Source organism: Nansenia antarctica (genome assembly GCF_963989245.1).
Source record: "Nansenia antarctica genome assembly, chromosome: 18".
NCBI lineage: Eukaryota > Metazoa > Chordata > Actinopteri > Argentiniformes > Microstomatidae > Nansenia > Nansenia antarctica.
The window spans coordinates 10,946,284-10,963,790 of record NC_137691.1 but is presented as its reverse complement, the minus strand read 5'-3'; the positions used below and the strand labels follow the sequence as shown (position 1 = coordinate 10,963,790).

General features: G+C 48.8%; 1 protein-coding gene across 1 annotated transcript in view; it reads right to left on the bottom strand.

The window, feature by feature from the left end:
* The window catches only part of atp2b4 (ATPase plasma membrane Ca2+ transporting 4), a gene marked incomplete at both ends in the record, with an annotated part of 62,555 nt that overhangs the window by 17,653 nt on the left and 27,395 nt on the right, over nt 1-17,507 (bottom strand). Inside the window, 12 exons of the mRNA XM_080547890.1 lie at nt 1,023-1,205; nt 3,001-3,108; nt 5,075-5,286; nt 5,867-6,080; nt 6,313-6,504; nt 8,363-8,469; nt 9,439-9,526; nt 9,826-10,005; nt 13,892-14,129; nt 14,743-14,984; nt 16,181-16,423; nt 17,074-17,288. Coding sequence (XP_080404016.1) covers nt 1,023-1,205; nt 3,001-3,108; nt 5,075-5,286; nt 5,867-6,080; nt 6,313-6,504; nt 8,363-8,469; nt 9,439-9,526; nt 9,826-10,005; nt 13,892-14,129; nt 14,743-14,984; nt 16,181-16,423; nt 17,074-17,288 — 2,222 coding nt within the window. The remainder of the gene's footprint in view (nt 1-1,022; nt 1,206-3,000; nt 3,109-5,074; nt 5,287-5,866; nt 6,081-6,312; nt 6,505-8,362; nt 8,470-9,438; nt 9,527-9,825; nt 10,006-13,891; nt 14,130-14,742; nt 14,985-16,180; nt 16,424-17,073; nt 17,289-17,507) is intronic.

The following is a 17,507-nucleotide window of genomic DNA, read 5'->3' as shown; positions in this document are numbered from 1 at the left end:
ACACCCCACCACAGGGGAGGGGGGTTGAGAGGGACTGAAGTGGGCTGAGTAGGGGATCCAGTGGGGGGCTTAGAACTACTGACAAACAGCACCCACCAGTAAGAGCTAATGAATATTAGCATGCTAAGTGAGAGACAGCCAAGAGTGAGAGACACCAGGGCCGTGCCAGTGACGTCGTGGGAGTCTGGGTCGATACTGCTCAGATGGAGCGAACATGGATTAATATATGATGATATATTAACTACGCTAATGCTAATGTTATGCTAATGGCTGTGAAATGGTAATAGCTCACTCTCTGTACAACTGTCTCTCATCGGCTCTCTGGGAGTATCCAGTTAAGTGGTGTCGCGTTTCAAACAGTAGGAGAAGGAGAGTGGCGCAGTGACACACAGATTAGACAGACCCGTCGTCCAGATTTGTTGTGACACTGTCACCTGTCAGGTGGTCGCCAGGCCCCGCCCCCTCTCAGATGACCACATCCACCTGTCTGTCCTCACAGGAGGAGGCAGTGGGGAACATTTACACCGATTTCATTCACAACATGTTCTTATCCAGAGCCACTTAGGGTCGCGTAGAGGCCGAAACAACTTCCTAGTACGACTGGAAAAACCTTCAAAAACATCAGCATCAGAGACCAATAACAGGTTAGAAAAGTAGTGTCGACAAAATCCTCCTTCACTCGGCACCATGAGAACCTGGAGGAGAAGAGAATGTGGGTTAGCTTACAGGTGGGTATGAGGGAGGGGCAGGGGTCAGGGAGGGGGGGGTGAGGGGGTAAAGATGGAGGGAGGAAGGGGGGGCTTCTGAGAAACGAGGGAGGCGTGGAGAGGAAGAGAGGTACAGGTACAGGTGGTGGAGTATATCGTGGACAAAATTCTCAACCTCTTCTCTCATCTGCAAAAACCAGTCAAGTGGTCAGAAAAGAGAGTCTCCGGTTCCACAGAGAAGGTCCACCTAGAAGGAAAAGGAGGAAGCAGAGCGGTTCTCTGGCTCCAGCGGACCGGGCGTGGTTAAGCGTGTACCTGGGTCTGGATGCGGTTGAGGCCTCTGAACCAGAGCACCTGGCCGCGGCGCAGCTCCATCTCCGCGTGGTCGATCTCGTCCGCCCCCTCGGCCATCTCCTCGTTGGCCATCTCCTCCTTGTTGGTGCCGTGACCCGCCTCCTTCAGGAACTTCAGGTGGTGGGTGGGGATGGCCGAGATCAGCTGGAGGGGGGAAAGAGGAGGGAAAGAGGGAGAGAGAGACAGAGATAACTGTCGTGTTAAAAAAATCGTCCGTCAGCGTTTAGGACACAGCTGTCGTTTCAGATTGGGCCAGGTCAGTTGGTCTCAGACGGACTACTGCACCTGAACCCAAGAGACTAGGGTTGCACAATTCCCATAAGTTTGGGAAACTTTTCAGATCATTTCCAATGTTTTCATATGGGAACCCATACGGAAAATTGGGAAAGTATTGGAAAGTTTCCCAAACTTATGGGAATTATACAACCCTACAAGAGACCAATCCTGGTCCTGGAGAGCTGCAAGGTCATCAGGCTTCTCCTCCAACCAGTGAATGAATGAATGGAATGAATGGTCTTTATTGTCATTGATATAGTACAGGTACCAAACAACGACATTTGGGAGGGGGGGCTCCCTTGGTGCTAGGAAAAAAAAAACAAGAAGGGAAAAGAGCTGGTTTACATAAATAAAGGCTATGTACACTATCCACTATACTATACTATACAAATAAAACACTGTGCTGTACTCTATGCTATGCTATACCTATTCTAACATTAGGTCTTTGCTGTGTGGGGTAGAAGCTGAGCTTCAGTCTGTTTGTCCAGTGGAGGCTCATTGTAAACACACGAGGAATGGTATCAAACACACAATACCATTTTATGTTCCCTTTCATGCGTTACAATGAGCTCGTCCTCCGGTGTCCACCTCTACCAGCCTCCCTGGCTTCCAACATCAGAAACCACGGTAAAAGCAGACCTGACTCCACTGAACATGGGGTCAAAATGGGGTCAAATTAGGGGTATTGATGTGTATGTCAACATGGTTTCTTGTGATAATGCCCCTCGGGTGTATTCATGTATATGTAGTAGACTGTATAAGTACTGTACTTAGGTCATGGCTGCCTACCTGGGCTTGTCATTGGCTACTGATGACCTCAGGGCAACATCCTGAGTGGAATGTCACGTGAAAGTGGAAAGTTAAAGGTAGAGAGATCCTTGCTCGTTCTACCTGGTTTGGTGTGAGTGCACTCTCTCTCTCTCTCCAAGTGGCTCCTCGCTGAACTCATGGATCTAAGTGTGTGTGCGCATGCCATTGGTGTGTGTGTGCGCGTGCGTGTGTGTGTGTGTGTGTGTGTGTGGGAGAGAGGGAGAGAGAGAGAGAGAGAGAGAGAGAGAGAGAGAGAGAGAGAGAGAGAGAGAGAGAGAGAGAGAGAGAGAGAGAGAGCTTTTGTTTTAAGGGAATATGCCTGAGTAAGTTCAGTGGGGGTGTATTGGAATATATCATTGAATGTGTGTCTTTGTCTGTGTGTGTATGTGTGTGTGGTGGTTGCGTGTGTGTGTGTGTGTGTGTGTAGGTGGAGGCGCAGAGGGAGTAGCATGCTAGGTTCCCCTGTCCCCCGGGGTAAATGTAGGCCAACGGAGCTTTCATGGACCGCGGCACGCTCGTTACCGCCGCGGCGGTTGTCACAGTAGCGTGGCAGGCAGGCAGGCAGATGCTCCGGGTTTCAGAAACCCCCCCGTCTCCCAGAAGACACACATCCCTCTGATCACTAGCTGACTCTACTGGGCGAGCGCCCCCCCCCCCCCCCCCCTGTCCCAAAAACAGCGTTCCCTTTCCTAAGCATCAACACCAGATACAAGCTGGTCTTTTTTTCTCTGTGTGGGATTGAATGCAGCAAAGGCCTGCTAGTCGGATGCTTGTGGGTGAGGAATGCGTTATATAAGAGAGTGGTAGAGGAGTGGAGCGTGTGTGTGTGTGTGTGTGTGTGTGTGTGTCTTACCTGTCCCCAGAGCAGCTCTCCCACGCCGATGAACACACACCAGAGCCACTGGTCAATGGTCAGGGCCGTGCAGGAGAAGGGCTTCCCTCCGAACTGGACGATGACGATCTGAGACACAGAAGAGAACCGTCAGCTACAGCAGCTTAGAAGTGTGTGTGTGTGTGTGTGTGTCTGTCTGTGTATACAGTACCTGTGTGTGCGTGTGTATGTGTACAAGTATGTCTATGTGTATGTGTGTGTGTGTCTGTCTGTCTGTCTGTCTGTATATACAGTATGTGTGTGCGCGCGTCTGTGTGTACAAGTATGTCTATGTGTCTGTACATGTGTATGTACGTGTGTGTGTGTGACTGGGTTTCCGTTAACCGGCAATTACCGGTCTTTGTCCGGTAAAATTTGGTGAAGTCCGACAAATTGAAAAGTCGTCGGACATATTGTCCGGTGAAAATAATTCCCTTTGAATACAATTCGCTAAAGCTGACTGGGTGCGTTCGTAAACACGCTCTGGAAATCCGATCAGCACTCGCGGAACGCCTCTCGTCCAATCGAACGACTCGGTCGCTCTGTGACATCGAAGCCAGCGTGCGCTCCGGCGCTCTCAGAGCGTGTTTACGAACGCACCCCTAGAAGTTTCCAGCCAGCTAGCTGAAGCTGCTACACACACCAGAGCCATGGCGACCGAACGGCAAGTTAAACATCATACTATAAAAGTGACATTGTTTTACTCATTACTCATACGTTTGTTGTCATTCGGCGGTGCTAATAGTCGCTTTCTTTTTTAATTTATTTAATTTATTTTATTTTAGCAGTTTCCCCGAAAGTTAAGTGTTTGTTTTTATATCACTATTTGCACTTCTGGTTAGATGTTAAACTGCATTTTGTTGTCTGGTACTTGTACTCTGCAATGACAATAAAGTTGAATCTCACCTAATCTAATCTAATCTAATCTAAAATAATCTAAGATAATCCCATCACTATTACTCCCTATTTTCATCAGTGTTTCAATTCTTGAATCTGTGATGGAAATCAAGCAAAGCCACTTCAAGTCTCCCCACCACTGACAGCGCCGGGTGTGCCTTTCCTTACACTCTCGGTTATTCCCTGTGGATTTAAAAAACGGTGTTTTGGTTTCTATAATGTGGTCTATTCTCAGTGTTGACGAGCAGCTCAGGGGGCTTTGAGATGGCTAACAGCTAATTAAAGGAGTAATTCCACTCAAAAGGGTAGAAGTAAGCTGACTGTCTGTCTGTCTGTCTGTCTGTCTGTCTGTCTCTCTGTCTCTCTGTCAGTGTGCTGGACTACCTATGACTTCCATGGTACCTGGGAACGCATTGTCGGAGAGAAACGCCCTCTGTACAAAGGACCTACTGACCAAAATCCCTGTTCCCCGTAGCCTACATGCTTGCACTGTTACTGTTCAATAAAATGTTATACATCTAGACATTGTGGTATTTCTTTATATACGTATCCCAGACTGCCTATCAATTGTTTCTCAATAAACAGTTATGTTCTTCCCATTGTCATACTCCCGAGCTAAACGAAATGCCTTCCCAAACAGCGAGACTTATAGAAATGACGTTGTTTTATTGATTTAAAAAAAAAAGGGTAAAACTGTAAAGAGAAAATAGAAAACTCACATTAATCCCAAACAATTTAACAAACTTCAGTTAACGTAATGTGGAGTCCGTTCATTGATCGATGCTGTCTGTTCAGTTCCCAGTGAGGCGCCCGTTCAGCGCTGGACCCGTTCAGCGCTGGATTTGACGCATGGCATAGCGCGCATGCGTCAAATCATGTTATATTATTATATATTATATAGCTCGCATCTAATCGTATCGGATGAGAAATAGACATTAAATGGCATATATAGGCCGCTACACAACAGTAATCACCGCGACAAACAGCTATATTAGATTTGTAGAAAAAAAAAATATGATTTTGATTTTTTTTTTATTTATTATATTTTAATATGATGACCGGAATATATCACGTTTGTCCGGTAAATCGAATTCTTCCCGGACACGATGTCCGACGGCAAATTTTTCTAACGGAAACCCTGGTGTGTGTGTGTGTGTACCTGCAAGACGAAGGTTCCCAGGACCACGCTGCAGAAGATGGGGTTGCGCCAGATGCCCTCGAACACGTTCCTCTCCCCGTGGATCTTGCGGGCGTTGATCTCGTTGAAGAGCTGCATCATGACGAACACGTTGAAGACGATGGTGTAGTGCTCCGAGGGTGGGGAGTGGAGGGGGGTGTTGCGGCCGCTGTCGATGTCAAATATCTTCTCTCCTGGGAGGAGGAAAAACAACAAAATGGCTACCGGTTAGTCTGTCGTCTTCTCTGTTTGTTTTCGTAGCGTCTTGTTTGTGTCTCTGTGCCTTTCAATGCACTCCAATGTATGCACTCTGAGATTATTCAATTATCATTATTAAATAAGTCAATTGAGAAGCTCTTTAGAGATAACATTTCTTATTTGTTTATTCGACTGGGAAGTCGTGATATCGGAACCCTCTTATTCGGTGAGAGATCTTGCAAGATGACACTCGCACAACAGCAGAACGAGAAACTAGAGCGTTATTAAACTAGACCAATAAGTAGAACAACATAAAATAGGGCTGAGATATTCCTTTGATATTCTCGATTTCATAACTGGGGCAGTGAAGCTTTGATGAAATACTCACAGATGATCGTATCGGAACGGCCCAGGAATGACTGCTGTTCTGATTTGAGATTTCGTCTTTTCTAGTATTTATATGTCTGACCTGCTTAGAGCAGGGTGAAGATGATGGTGAAGGGGTGGCACCTAGAATGACTGCTGCTCTGACCTATCCTTTTCTAGTAGGTCTATATCTATGAGGGTTGGTCTGACCTGCGAAGAGCAGGGTGAAGATGATGGTCAGCTGGTAGACGGCGTGGCCCAGGATGTTCTTCATCATGGTGCGGGAGATGAGGGGCTTGTTGCGGCCGTAGGGTCTCCGTAGCAACAGGGACTCGGTAGGCGGCTCGGTGGCGAGGGCGAGGGAGGCGAGGGTATCCATGATCAGGTTCACCCACAGCATCTGGACTGCTTTGAGGGGAGAGTCCTGGAGAGAGAGAGAGAGAGAGAGAGAGTTGGAGTTTTAACACACCTTTATCGTAACACTTAGGGAGTGGTACATCACCTTGCCTTCTCAGGAAACCCCAAAAAATTGACAAAACATTTTAAGAATCACTTTGAACCCCCCCCCCCCCAAATTAAACAGAGCAGCATTAGCATACGTGTTATGTCTCTAGGGGGGTAGAGAGTGTTGTTACGTGTGTAGGCTAGAGAGTCACCTGTGTGATGCAGGCACCGGTGAAAGCCACGATGACAGCCACCACGTTGACGGTGAGCTGGAACTGCAGGAACTTGGAGATGCTGTCGTACACGTTGCGTCCCCACATCACCGCCTTGACGATGCTGGTGAAGTTGTCGTCGGTCAGGATGATGTCAGAAGCCTCCTTCGCCACGTCTGTGCCGGCGATACCCTATCAGGAAGCAGGAGGAGGAGAGGGGGTTTTAGTGTGTTATGTGGAGGTATGGCACAAGGGCAGCCATTTTGTGTGCCCGGACATGATCACAGTTGCATCCTGGGATGACATGAATTGAACTGCCTTCTTTGATAACTGGTGAGCAAGGGTCCTCTGGGACACAAAATGGCTGGCGTGGGTCATCGAGGTAGATGACGAGGGCCAGTTACCCGAAAACACAGTGTAAATTCACCGTGAACGTTTCAGGAAAGTGGACACGCGAAAAAGCCATTCTTCCGTAAAATATTGCCACTGCATTCCACCATGCAGACATTTGCCCTTTTTCTCCTCTCAATCATGCGAAACAATTCATGTTGTGAGAACAAAGGCTAACTACTATAAAGTCTTGCCACCTTTCATCTTGCTCGCCGACCCCCCTCTCCCGTACGGCAAAAATAAGAATTTGGACCGTCTAATACCCGGGGCTATATCATTATCCAGTCTAGTTTCAATTATAGTGCTTTTAATTTAGTCTCTCCTCTCTCTCTCCTCTCTCTCTCTACCAGCGCTTCAGTCCCTTAGTCCGATTTTCTCATCACGCACAAAGGGAGAGTCGGTGCGTCACGCGGTTCTGCGAGGGGGTCGTGTAAACAGTAATCTGCCACGGACCGACTCTCTCTGCGTCCGTCTCTCTTCCCCTGTGACCTCATGGCCTCTCATTACGATGTCTGAGTGATTGCTCTGCCCACTGTTGCTGACATTAGCCTCTCTCCTGTCTCCTAACTAAAGCGTCTCTCTCTCTCTCTCTCTCTCTCTCTCTCTCTCTCTCTCTTTCTCTCTCTCTCTCTCTCTCTCTCTCTGTTCTCTCTCTCTTTAACTTGTCACTGTCTCTCTCTCTCTCTCCCCCTCCTCTATCTCTCTCCCTCCCTCCCTCCCTCCCTCCCTCTTTCCTCTCTTTCTTTTCTCTCCATCGCCGTACTCTTTCGGCTTAATGGGATGTGTCTTGCTGAGCGTCTCCAAGACCATTAACTTCCCTTGGTGCTAATGTGTTCTCCTGTGGGCTAATTTATACACAGCTGGGTGGCCGAGCCATGGGGTCTCTCTTTCCGTGAACGTGGCAGCAGGGGCTGGAGGAGGGAGCGCGGCCCGCTGAGGGGCGGTCAAAGACGGGTGAAAATAGACACAGGGGTCTGGATGAGTGTGAAACCGCACCATGACGGTATGGGGGCTGGTATGAAGCCAAACCTTGGGGGCGACTGCTAACCAAAAAAACACACACTTACGCATACACCACACACACACACACACACACACACACACACACACACACACACACACACACACACACACACAGACAGATAGAAATACACACTCGCACGCACGGACACACAGACACCGCACAGATAGATAGATAGAAAGAAAGACACACACACACACACACACACGCACACACACACACACACACACACACACACACACACACACACACACACACACACACACACACACACTCTATACTGGCATGTTCTCTAATCCAAAAAACCTCACTGGTCTTGTGTTATTGGGGGAGCAGAACAGTGTGTGGTGGGAGAGGGTTGATAGGCAGAGTTATCCAAGCATGCGTCTATTGATTTATTATTCAGTTACACAGTTACTGTAATGGGAGGGATTGGAATTAAATTGGAGACTTGCCGGGTTGAGGTTAGGACAGAATTAGTTTTCCATGGCTGTATTATAATTATAATTACTCCAGAGGGTTTTTTCGCTAACAACGTTCTGTCAAGAAAATTAGGGGGCTTGAGAAACAACAGACACACTGGGAACTGGCAACCGTGAAATATGGTCGATTTATTGTGGATTCTAAAAAAAGCGTTACCATGGCGAATCCCACGTCGGCCTTCTTGAGGGCGGGGCCGTCGTTGGTGCCGTCCCCCGTCACGGCGACCACCTCTCGCCTCTCGCCGATCGTGCTGTCGATGATACCTGGGGGGGGGGGGGGCGGGGCGGGGGGGACGACACAGAAACTACTTTAGAGGTCGACTAACAAACAGACAAACCCAGGGAAAGGTCTTGGTTGGACCACGGCGGCCACGTGGCCTCCGCTCAACACTTACACAAACATCCTTATTCCCTTGTTTACATTCCCTCATCCTGCCTTTCCGTTATCCTCCCTTCCCTCATCCTCCCTGCCAGCTCAACGGGCTGAGTGGATCGGTCTCTACCGCTACCACACTGACCTAGCCAGTCGCATGTTTGTCAGCGGTTACGCAAGGAGGGAGATAAGGAAAGGAGACGAGGAGAGGAGAGGAGAGTGTTCCTCTTGGTGTCTCTGAAACAGACGTTGTTTTTCTTTGCGTGTGTCTCCCTGAGCAACACAGCGTTTGCATATTCATGACCCACACCTGCGTACGCCCCGCCCCCGCCCTCCCCACGCAGACGGAGATGAAACAGGCTCAGGGCTGGGGTTGAGGGGCTGGAGGAAGTACTGTACCCCTGGGTCTGCTGTGTCTGAAGGTGTGTGTGTGTGTGTGTGTCAACATCGGCGACATGAAAGTGAAAGAGATGAAAAACATTTTAGGACAAAATGAGGACAAGAAAACTTTTGAGGAGCCTTCGAAAGGTAGGGATAGCTTCGACCAAATGTTCTCACCTCTTACAAAGACACAGGTACAACTACTTTGACTGGGCAAACAGGCTACAAACAGGCTACAATCCATCATATCAAAACGACAACAATGGAGAGGAGCTTTTAGTGTTAGTAGTACTGGTAGGCCTCACTGGTAGGCCTCACTGGTAGGCCTCACTGGTAGGCCTCACTGGTAGGCCTCACTGGTAGGCCTCACTGGCAGGCCTCACTGGTAGGCCTCACTGGTAGGCCTCACTGGTAGGCCTCACTGGTAGGCCTCACTGGCAGGCCTGCACTTGTGATCTTAAGGGTGTTGAGCTCCTCACCTTTGACCAGAGTGTGTTTGTCTGTGGGGGAGGACCGGGCCAGCACACGCAGCTTGGGCCACACCTTGTCCAGGCGCTCTTGCTCCACCTAGAGGACAGGAGGACATGCTGTCAGTCTTTCAAGTTTCCTTTTTATTTCCTTTTGACCAGCTAAAACAACACCACCATCACCACCACCACTGCCACACTATGGACAGTAGACACAGAAAGCCCTCCAATATTTTCTCACCCCCTCCCTTGTCATAAAAGTGATCTGCTGTCCCTTCAATGTTGTCGATACAAGCGTTTGAACAAAACAAAAAAATTTGAACAAATATGCAACATTCTCAATACATACTCCCAAATAAAAGTCCTCTGGCCTGTCTCGTCTCCTGTCCTCAGTCTCACCTCTCCCTGGTCGTTACGGATCTGCTGGTTGAACTCTTTGCCCTCCATACACAGGAAGTCCTCCCCAGGCAACAGGATGCCACACTTGGTTGCTATGGCGCGGGCAGTGTTGATGTTGTCCCCGGTAACCATGCGCACAGTAATGCCGGCCCTCTGGCACATGACGATGGCATTTGGTACCTGATTGGATTAGAGACAGGAAGGGAGTGAGTCACTAACTTCCTCCATGGGTTCAATCACAATATATCCACTATACAATCTGTCTAATGTCACCATGTCGAAATATTGAACATGTTTACCATTCATTTGGGATTGAGGCATATTTAACTGGTGGAATCCATGGCATGGCATACCTGAAACCATCTCAATCTTAGACCATTTTTGAGGTTTTGACAAAAACTACTGTTCTGTACTGTATATCATTTGATTTGATTAGGATCCCCATTAGCTGAGGCAAAGCAGCTACTCTTCCTGGGGTCCACACAAAACATACACAAGAAACCATCCTAAAACATATAACAAAGCAGAAACACATACAGACATAACAACAAACGACAAAAATAAAAACAGAAATAAAAGTCATAATGAGCCATGCTCACAGACTCAGTTTTGAGTGAGCGTCACAAAAACACATAAACAAAAAAAGAAACATCCACACGCAAAACAATAAATAACAGGAATAGAATTACAATTACAATACTCAGCTAGGATCTAATGCCTATGATGTGTTGCCTCACTTTTTGTTGTTGTCTTTATTCTGGGTTTTAGAGCTATGACCCGGTAGGGGGAGTGGGTTGTGTGTTTAGTGAAGGTGCTTAGGTCTAGTAAAGTAACGCAGTCGTCTATTCTCTTCAACACACTCTCCCTCGGTGGCAGAGGTTGTTCAAAGGCAGTGTGGTGTTAGAGAGTGTCTGTATCACACTATCCCGTCTATACTCCCTGTCACGCCCCTCCTACGCCCCTCCGAGCCCCTCCTACGCCCCTCCGAGCCCCTCCGAGCCCTGGCTAGGCACTGATCTCAGGTCAGTCTTTCTCTGGGTGGTTTATTTTTATTCAGCGCTCTCCCAGGGTGACAGCGTGTGGTCCTGACAGCTTCAGCTCACACGGGCATGACCTCTGAACCCCGCTGTGTGTGTGTGTGTGTGTGTGTGTTTGTGTGTGTATGTGTGTATGTTTGAGAGGGAGTGTGTGTGTGTGTGTGTGTGTATGTTTGAGAGGGAGTGTGTGTGTGTGTGTATGTTTGAGAGGGAGTGTGTGTGTGTGTATGTTTGTGTGTGTGTGTGTGAGTGTGTGTGTGTGCGCGTGCATGTGCGTGTGCGTGTGTGTGTCCTGAGTCGTCCTCTGTAATTAGCCGATCTGAGCCATGTGATGAGTCACTCCTCATTAGACCAATCAGATCACCTATTAATAGATCATTAGAAACCCCCTACAGATGTCTGTCTGTCAACAGACACACACCCGCGAGCGAGCACACACACACACACACACACACACACACACACACACACACACATCACACCATCAGATCAGGCTTTTATGAGGCAGGATAACATCAGAGGTTCTGTTACATGGTGCTAATGCATTTGAATAACCAAACTAAAGCTCTTCTCATGCATTTGAATAGTAAAACTAGATTCCACAGAAAACCAGGACTTCTGGTCTTCTACAGTGCCACTGCTGTATCCTATTTCAGTTCAGTACGACATAATATTATAATAATATATGATTATGATCAAATGTAATGCAAAACTCCTTCCACAATGACATTGTACACGGTTCACGGAATGCACGCAGACTGAAAAGTACAAAAGAAGAACAATGGGTAGGAACAATGCATACGACGTGTCAACTAATCACCAATGGATGATGATACCTATATGATATAAGTGAATCTCATTCACCAGCTAATTTGATTGGCACCGTCGTCGAAAAGATAAGTGATTAAGCGCCCGACTATTATATATTTAGCATGGCGGTTATCTGTCATTGCCCTTCTAACCCAATTGGGAGCTAACTGGTTGAGATATATACTCCCCCCCCCTGGCTACACGGCTATTTCTATCCTCTCTTATCTGGCGCCTGACATTCAAAACTCAAATGACTGTCGGTGCGTCATCCCTGCGCCACGTGGAGACACACAGCGAGAGGCAGCCAGATGGATGACATGACAAAATGTCAGACACCTGGCAGGGCCACACTGGAACATGAGTTTGAGGACGATCAGACTTTCTCAAAACCAACGTGATTAGATATCAGTATCGTACCATCTTACCATAATGGTAACAAAGCGTCCATACCGTAAAAATTATCTTATGGTTTAAATTCGTCTTACACTTACATCGTACGTTATATTAGAACAGGACATTCCTGAAGACTGTGGGGTACAAAGACTGTCAAGCTTACAAGATGAGAGGAGGAGTTGTGTGTTTGAGTGTGACCATAGCAGCCAAGTCTACACAGATAGAGATGTAATGCTCAATGTTCCATAAACTACTCTGAAACTGCCTATTTTCATTTGCCATTTTTCCAGTCTAAAATCTTGTTAGCCTACTAACATATCTTAGGTTCTATAAAAAGACATGAGAATGACCTCCCCGTTATTATAATGACATTAGTCCCTGAATAGGGGTCTGAGGGGTAATAGGGGTCTGGGGAGGGTGTAGGGGTCTGGGGGGGATAGGGGTCTGGGGAGGCGTAGGGGTCTGGTCAGCTCTTGTGAGGAGCAGGCAGACTAAATGTCACCAGGGTTCAAATAAAAACATGGAGGGTTTAACACAAGTTAGCTCAATGGCCTCGTCGCAATTCAGTGTGACACACAGGCGCCAACCATCGCTGGGCTTGTAAGACACTCGACTTCGAGAGTATCCCCATCAAGTTAGTGTTGTCATATGTCCTCCATCTCTCACTTAGAAAGCACTTTCCATGTCATTATAGGTTACAATATCAATGTCCCAGTATTCTCACCCAACAAGATCTGATAGAAATGCACCTAGTAGTCTCTACGTCTTGGGTTTATACTCTAGAAGTCTAGACAAGGGCCTGGCAAATGGACACCACTATTGACTTACACAGTTAATGTGATCATATGACTCTGGCCAGCGGGTATGTTGCCAAGGCAACTCAATATGTGTAATGGGAATCCTATTTAAAGGTCAATGACTCTATACGACATAACATATCATGATACTGTACCTAATGACAATAAACTTTTAATATTGACTTAGAAACCCCCCCCCACCCCCGGAATTATAGACTTCCAAACTTCCATATACATCTCTGGTGTCACTGGGTGACATCTAAAATGCTGAAATACCTGCTTGCTGATTTTTGTGACTGTACGCACGGATCACCTCTGTAACACCAGATGAACACAAACCTTTAAGAACAGATTTAGAAAGAAAGCACATTTCCCCCGGAGTGACAGACATCCTAACCCCTTTTAAAGACCTCTGGTTTAAGCAGGGCAAAACAAAAACAAGCTGTGTGTAATCCAGAAAGGATATCTGGATATCCGCACAATGACTCTGCAACAAAGCGGATCTGCAGATCTTCTCTACATCCTCGTTGTCCTTTTCACCCAGATAGGATGGATTAGTGCACGCACAATGTGAACTCTTCACCGCGTAATCTCAAGATTGTATTATTTGCTATGAAAACCTAGGCTTAATCTTTAGACAACTCCCAGATAACACACGTCCACCGTCTTAAAGGATTATTACAATAATTCACTGAAACAGTATTTTTCTCTCTCGTCATCCTCATAAGGAGACATATCGTGGGGCATATTATGTATGGGGTGGCTGTGGCTCAGGAGGTAGAACCGGCGTCGATCGATCGCAAGGTCGGCTGTTCGGCGGTGCGATCCCCGGCTGGCCACGTGTCGAGGTGTCCTCGGGCAAGACACTGAACCCCAAATTGCTCGCGGGCCGACGCCATTGTTGTGCGAATGTGTGTGTGAATGGGTGAATGAGAGGCCATTGTAAAGCGCTTTGGAATAGGGCGCTATATAAGTCAGTCCATTTACACATCCACATGGTAGATCTGGCGGTATATCAGGACGCCTCACCTCGGGCCTGACGGGGTCCTCGATGCCCACCACCACGATGCAGGTGAGGTCGCTGAGGATGTCGTTCTCGTTGTCCCAGTTGGGCTCGCCCCCTGCTGCGGGGAAGTCCCTGTAGGCCACGCAGATGGTCCGCAGGCCGTCACACGCCATGGGCTCGATCACCTTCTTCACCATCTCGTCACGGTCCTTGGGCTTGAAGATCCGCGTCGATCCTGTAGCGTCGATGATACGGGAGCACCTTTAGAGAGAGGGGGGGGGGAGAATATACAGAATAAGGGAGGATATAGAAAGGGGGGATAAGGGGGTAAGAAAAGAGGAGGATGATTGGGTCATGATAGCTTCCTATGAAAAACACATTTGACTTTTCTCTTCTTTTTTTTTACACAGACATGACATACTGTCTAAAATAGTACATCCATCCATCTATCCATACATCAATCCATCCATCCATCCATCTATCCATCCTTCCATCCATCCATCTATCCATCCATCTATCCATCCTTCCATCCATCCATCCATCCATCCATCCATCCATCTATCCATCCATCCATCCATCCTTCCATCCATCCATCCATCCATCCATCCATCCATCTAACCACTTAACCACAACCATCTCTCCACCTCCTTCCTCTCCTTCCTCCCCACCCTTCCATCTCTCCCCCTCTCCCTCCTCCCCACCCTTCCATCTCTCTCCCCTCCCCACCCTTCCATCTCTCCCCCTCCCTCCTCTCCCTCCTCCCCACCCTTCCATCTCTCCCCCTCTCCCTCCTCCTCACCCTTCCCCCTCTCCCTCCCTCCCTCCCTCCCTCCCTCCTCACCCTCCCCTCCCCTCCCCCTGGGGGTCTCCGTACTTGCGTAGGACGATCTCGGAGGCTCCCTTGCTGTACATGCGGTATCCCCCGTCTGCGTTCTTCAGCACGGTGCTCATGCTCTTCCTGGAGGAGTTGAAGGTGTAGACCTTGTAGAGCTTCTCCTCTGGGACCTCCTCCCGGATGGGCTGGTAGTCCCTCCTCAGGGCCAGCACCAGGCCCAGCAGGGAGCACTCCGTCTTGTTGCCCACGTGGCGCGGCAGGCCGCCCTCCTTCTCCGGGGACTGGGGGGGCGAGGGGGAGGGGTGGGAGGGGGTGAGGGTTAGAGAGGCATGAAATCAAAAAAAGTCACGCACGTGACGTGGGCACATAAGCACGTGTACGAAAAAGGAAGAGCAATTGTTGCATAGGGTGACACACAACACGCGACATGCACGCACACACACCCGCACGCGCACACACAGGCTTCTAACTTGTACTCAGGGCCATTTAAGGAGTGCATCTTTAGTCTTATGTGATTATCTAAAGTGGTATTGATGCTGTAGGTTGATGAGTGCAGAGCTGCAGAAGCAGCATGGTGTTTCTAGAAGGCCATTATGGACGCTCTTCACTGAACAGCGCTTCTCTAAAGGTTGTGTGTGTGTGTGTCCAGTATTTGTGAGAGAGAGTGTGTGTGTGTGTGTGTGTCTTTGTGAGAGAGAGAGTGTGTGTGTGTGTGTGTCTTCGTGAGAGAGAGAGTGTGTGTGTGTGTCTTTGTGAGAGAGAGAGAGAGAGAGAGTGTGTGTGTGAGTGTGTGTCTTTGTGAGAGAGAGAGTGTGTGTGTGTGTGTGTCTTCGTGAGAGAGAGAGAAAGAGAGAGAGTGTGTGTGTGTGTGTGTCTTTGTGAGAGAGAGAGTGTGTGTGTGTGTCTTCGTGAGAGAGAGAGAGAGAGAGAGAGAGAGAGCGAGTGTGTGTGTGTGTCTTCGTGAGAGAGAGAGAGAGTGTGTGTGTGTGTGTGTGTGTGTGTGTTTTCGTGAGAGAGAGAGAGTGTGTGTGAGTCTTTGTGAGAGAGAGAGAGTGTATGTGTGTGTGTGTCTTTGTGAGAGAGAGAGAGTGTGTGTGTGTGTCTTCGTGAGAGAGAGAGAGAGTGTGTGTGTGTGTGTGTGTGAGTGTGTGTCTTCGTGAGAGAGTGTGTGTGTGTGTGTCTTCGTGAGAGAGTGTGTGTGTGTGTGTGTGTGTGTGTGTGTGTCTTCGTGAGAGAGAGAGAGAGAGAGAGAGAGAGTGTGTGTGTGTCTTTGCGTGATTGATGGCTCACTCCATTGTTTTTCTCTTGAGAGTGTGACTTGGCTATTTTTTCTCTTGAGAGTGTGCATGTCTACCTTTCTCATCAGGACTTCTGATCGCACGCGCACGCGCACACGCACACGCACACGCACACGCACATACACACACACACACACACACACACACACACACACCCTCCACCATCTCATCTCCCTCACCAGGATCTTGGAGGTGTAGGCCGAGTTGATGGAGATACTGTTGACCATGATCTCCAGGGTCTCGGGTTTGATGGCTTCGGGTTCGGGCACGGCCTTGTAGTGCGTGTCCCCCACGTACGCCTGCACCACCGTCATGCGGTTCATGGTGAGCGTGCCCGTCTTGTCGGAGCAGATGGCCGTGGCGTTGCCCATGGTCTCGCAGGCGTCCAGGTGACGCACCAGGTTGTTGTCCAACATCATTTTCTAGACACAGGGGTGGGGGGGTGGGAGGGGGAGTAAAGACGTGTATGGGTGCATGTTGTTGACAACGCTGTAGAGACGGTGGCTAATTGGGCTAGCGTTAGGAGCTGCGGGGCATGGTGAGGCAGACAAACACGCCTGTTGTTTTTGTTTTTGAGCGAAGGACAAATGGCGGTTGGTTGGTGTGTGTGTGTGTGTGTGTGTGTGTGTGTGTACTGTGAGGATGCATGTGTACTGTAGTGATTGGTGTATGTGTGTGTATGTGTGCATATGCAGTATGTGTGTGTGTGTGTTTGTGTGTCCCTACCTTCACAGAGTAGGCCAGGGAGATGGTGTGTGTGTGTGTGTGTGTGTCTGTGTGTCCCTACCTTCACAGAGTAGGCCAGGGAGATGGTGTGTGTGTGTGTGTGTGTCTACCTTCATAGAGTAGGCCAGGGAGATGGTGTGTGTGTGTGTGTGTGTGTGTGTGTCTGTGTGTCCCTACCTTCACAGAGTAGGCCAGGGAGATGGTGTGTGTGTGTGTGTGTGTGTGTGTGTGTGTCTACCTTCACAGAGTAGGCCAGGGAGATGGTGTGTGTGTGTGTGTGTGTGTGTGTCTACCTTCACAGAGTAGGCCAGGGAGATGGTGTGTGTGTGTGTGTGTGTGTGTCTACCTTCACAGAGTAGGCCAGGGAGATGGTCACGGCAAGGGGCAGGCCCTCAGGCACGGCGACCACCAGCACCGTCACGCCGATGATGAAGAACTTGACGAAGTACTGGATGTAGACGGGCGTGCACTCCTTCAGCCAGGGGCGGCCCTGCACCCCGAACGTGTCGATCACAAAGAACAGGATCAGGATGATCACCGTCACCGCTGACATGATGAGACCTGGACGGACGGACAGACGGACGGACGGGGAGGGACAAGGGACACACAGAGCTCAGATGGCGGACTGGTGCGGTATGAAACACACTCACACGTTCGTTTTTGGACCAGGAAAATGTGAAGTTCACATTGACATACAACAAAACAGTACGTACGCTAAACAATATGGTTGAAAGACGGCGTAATGATCCGATCAGCGGTGACCGGCTGCCTGTCCTGCCT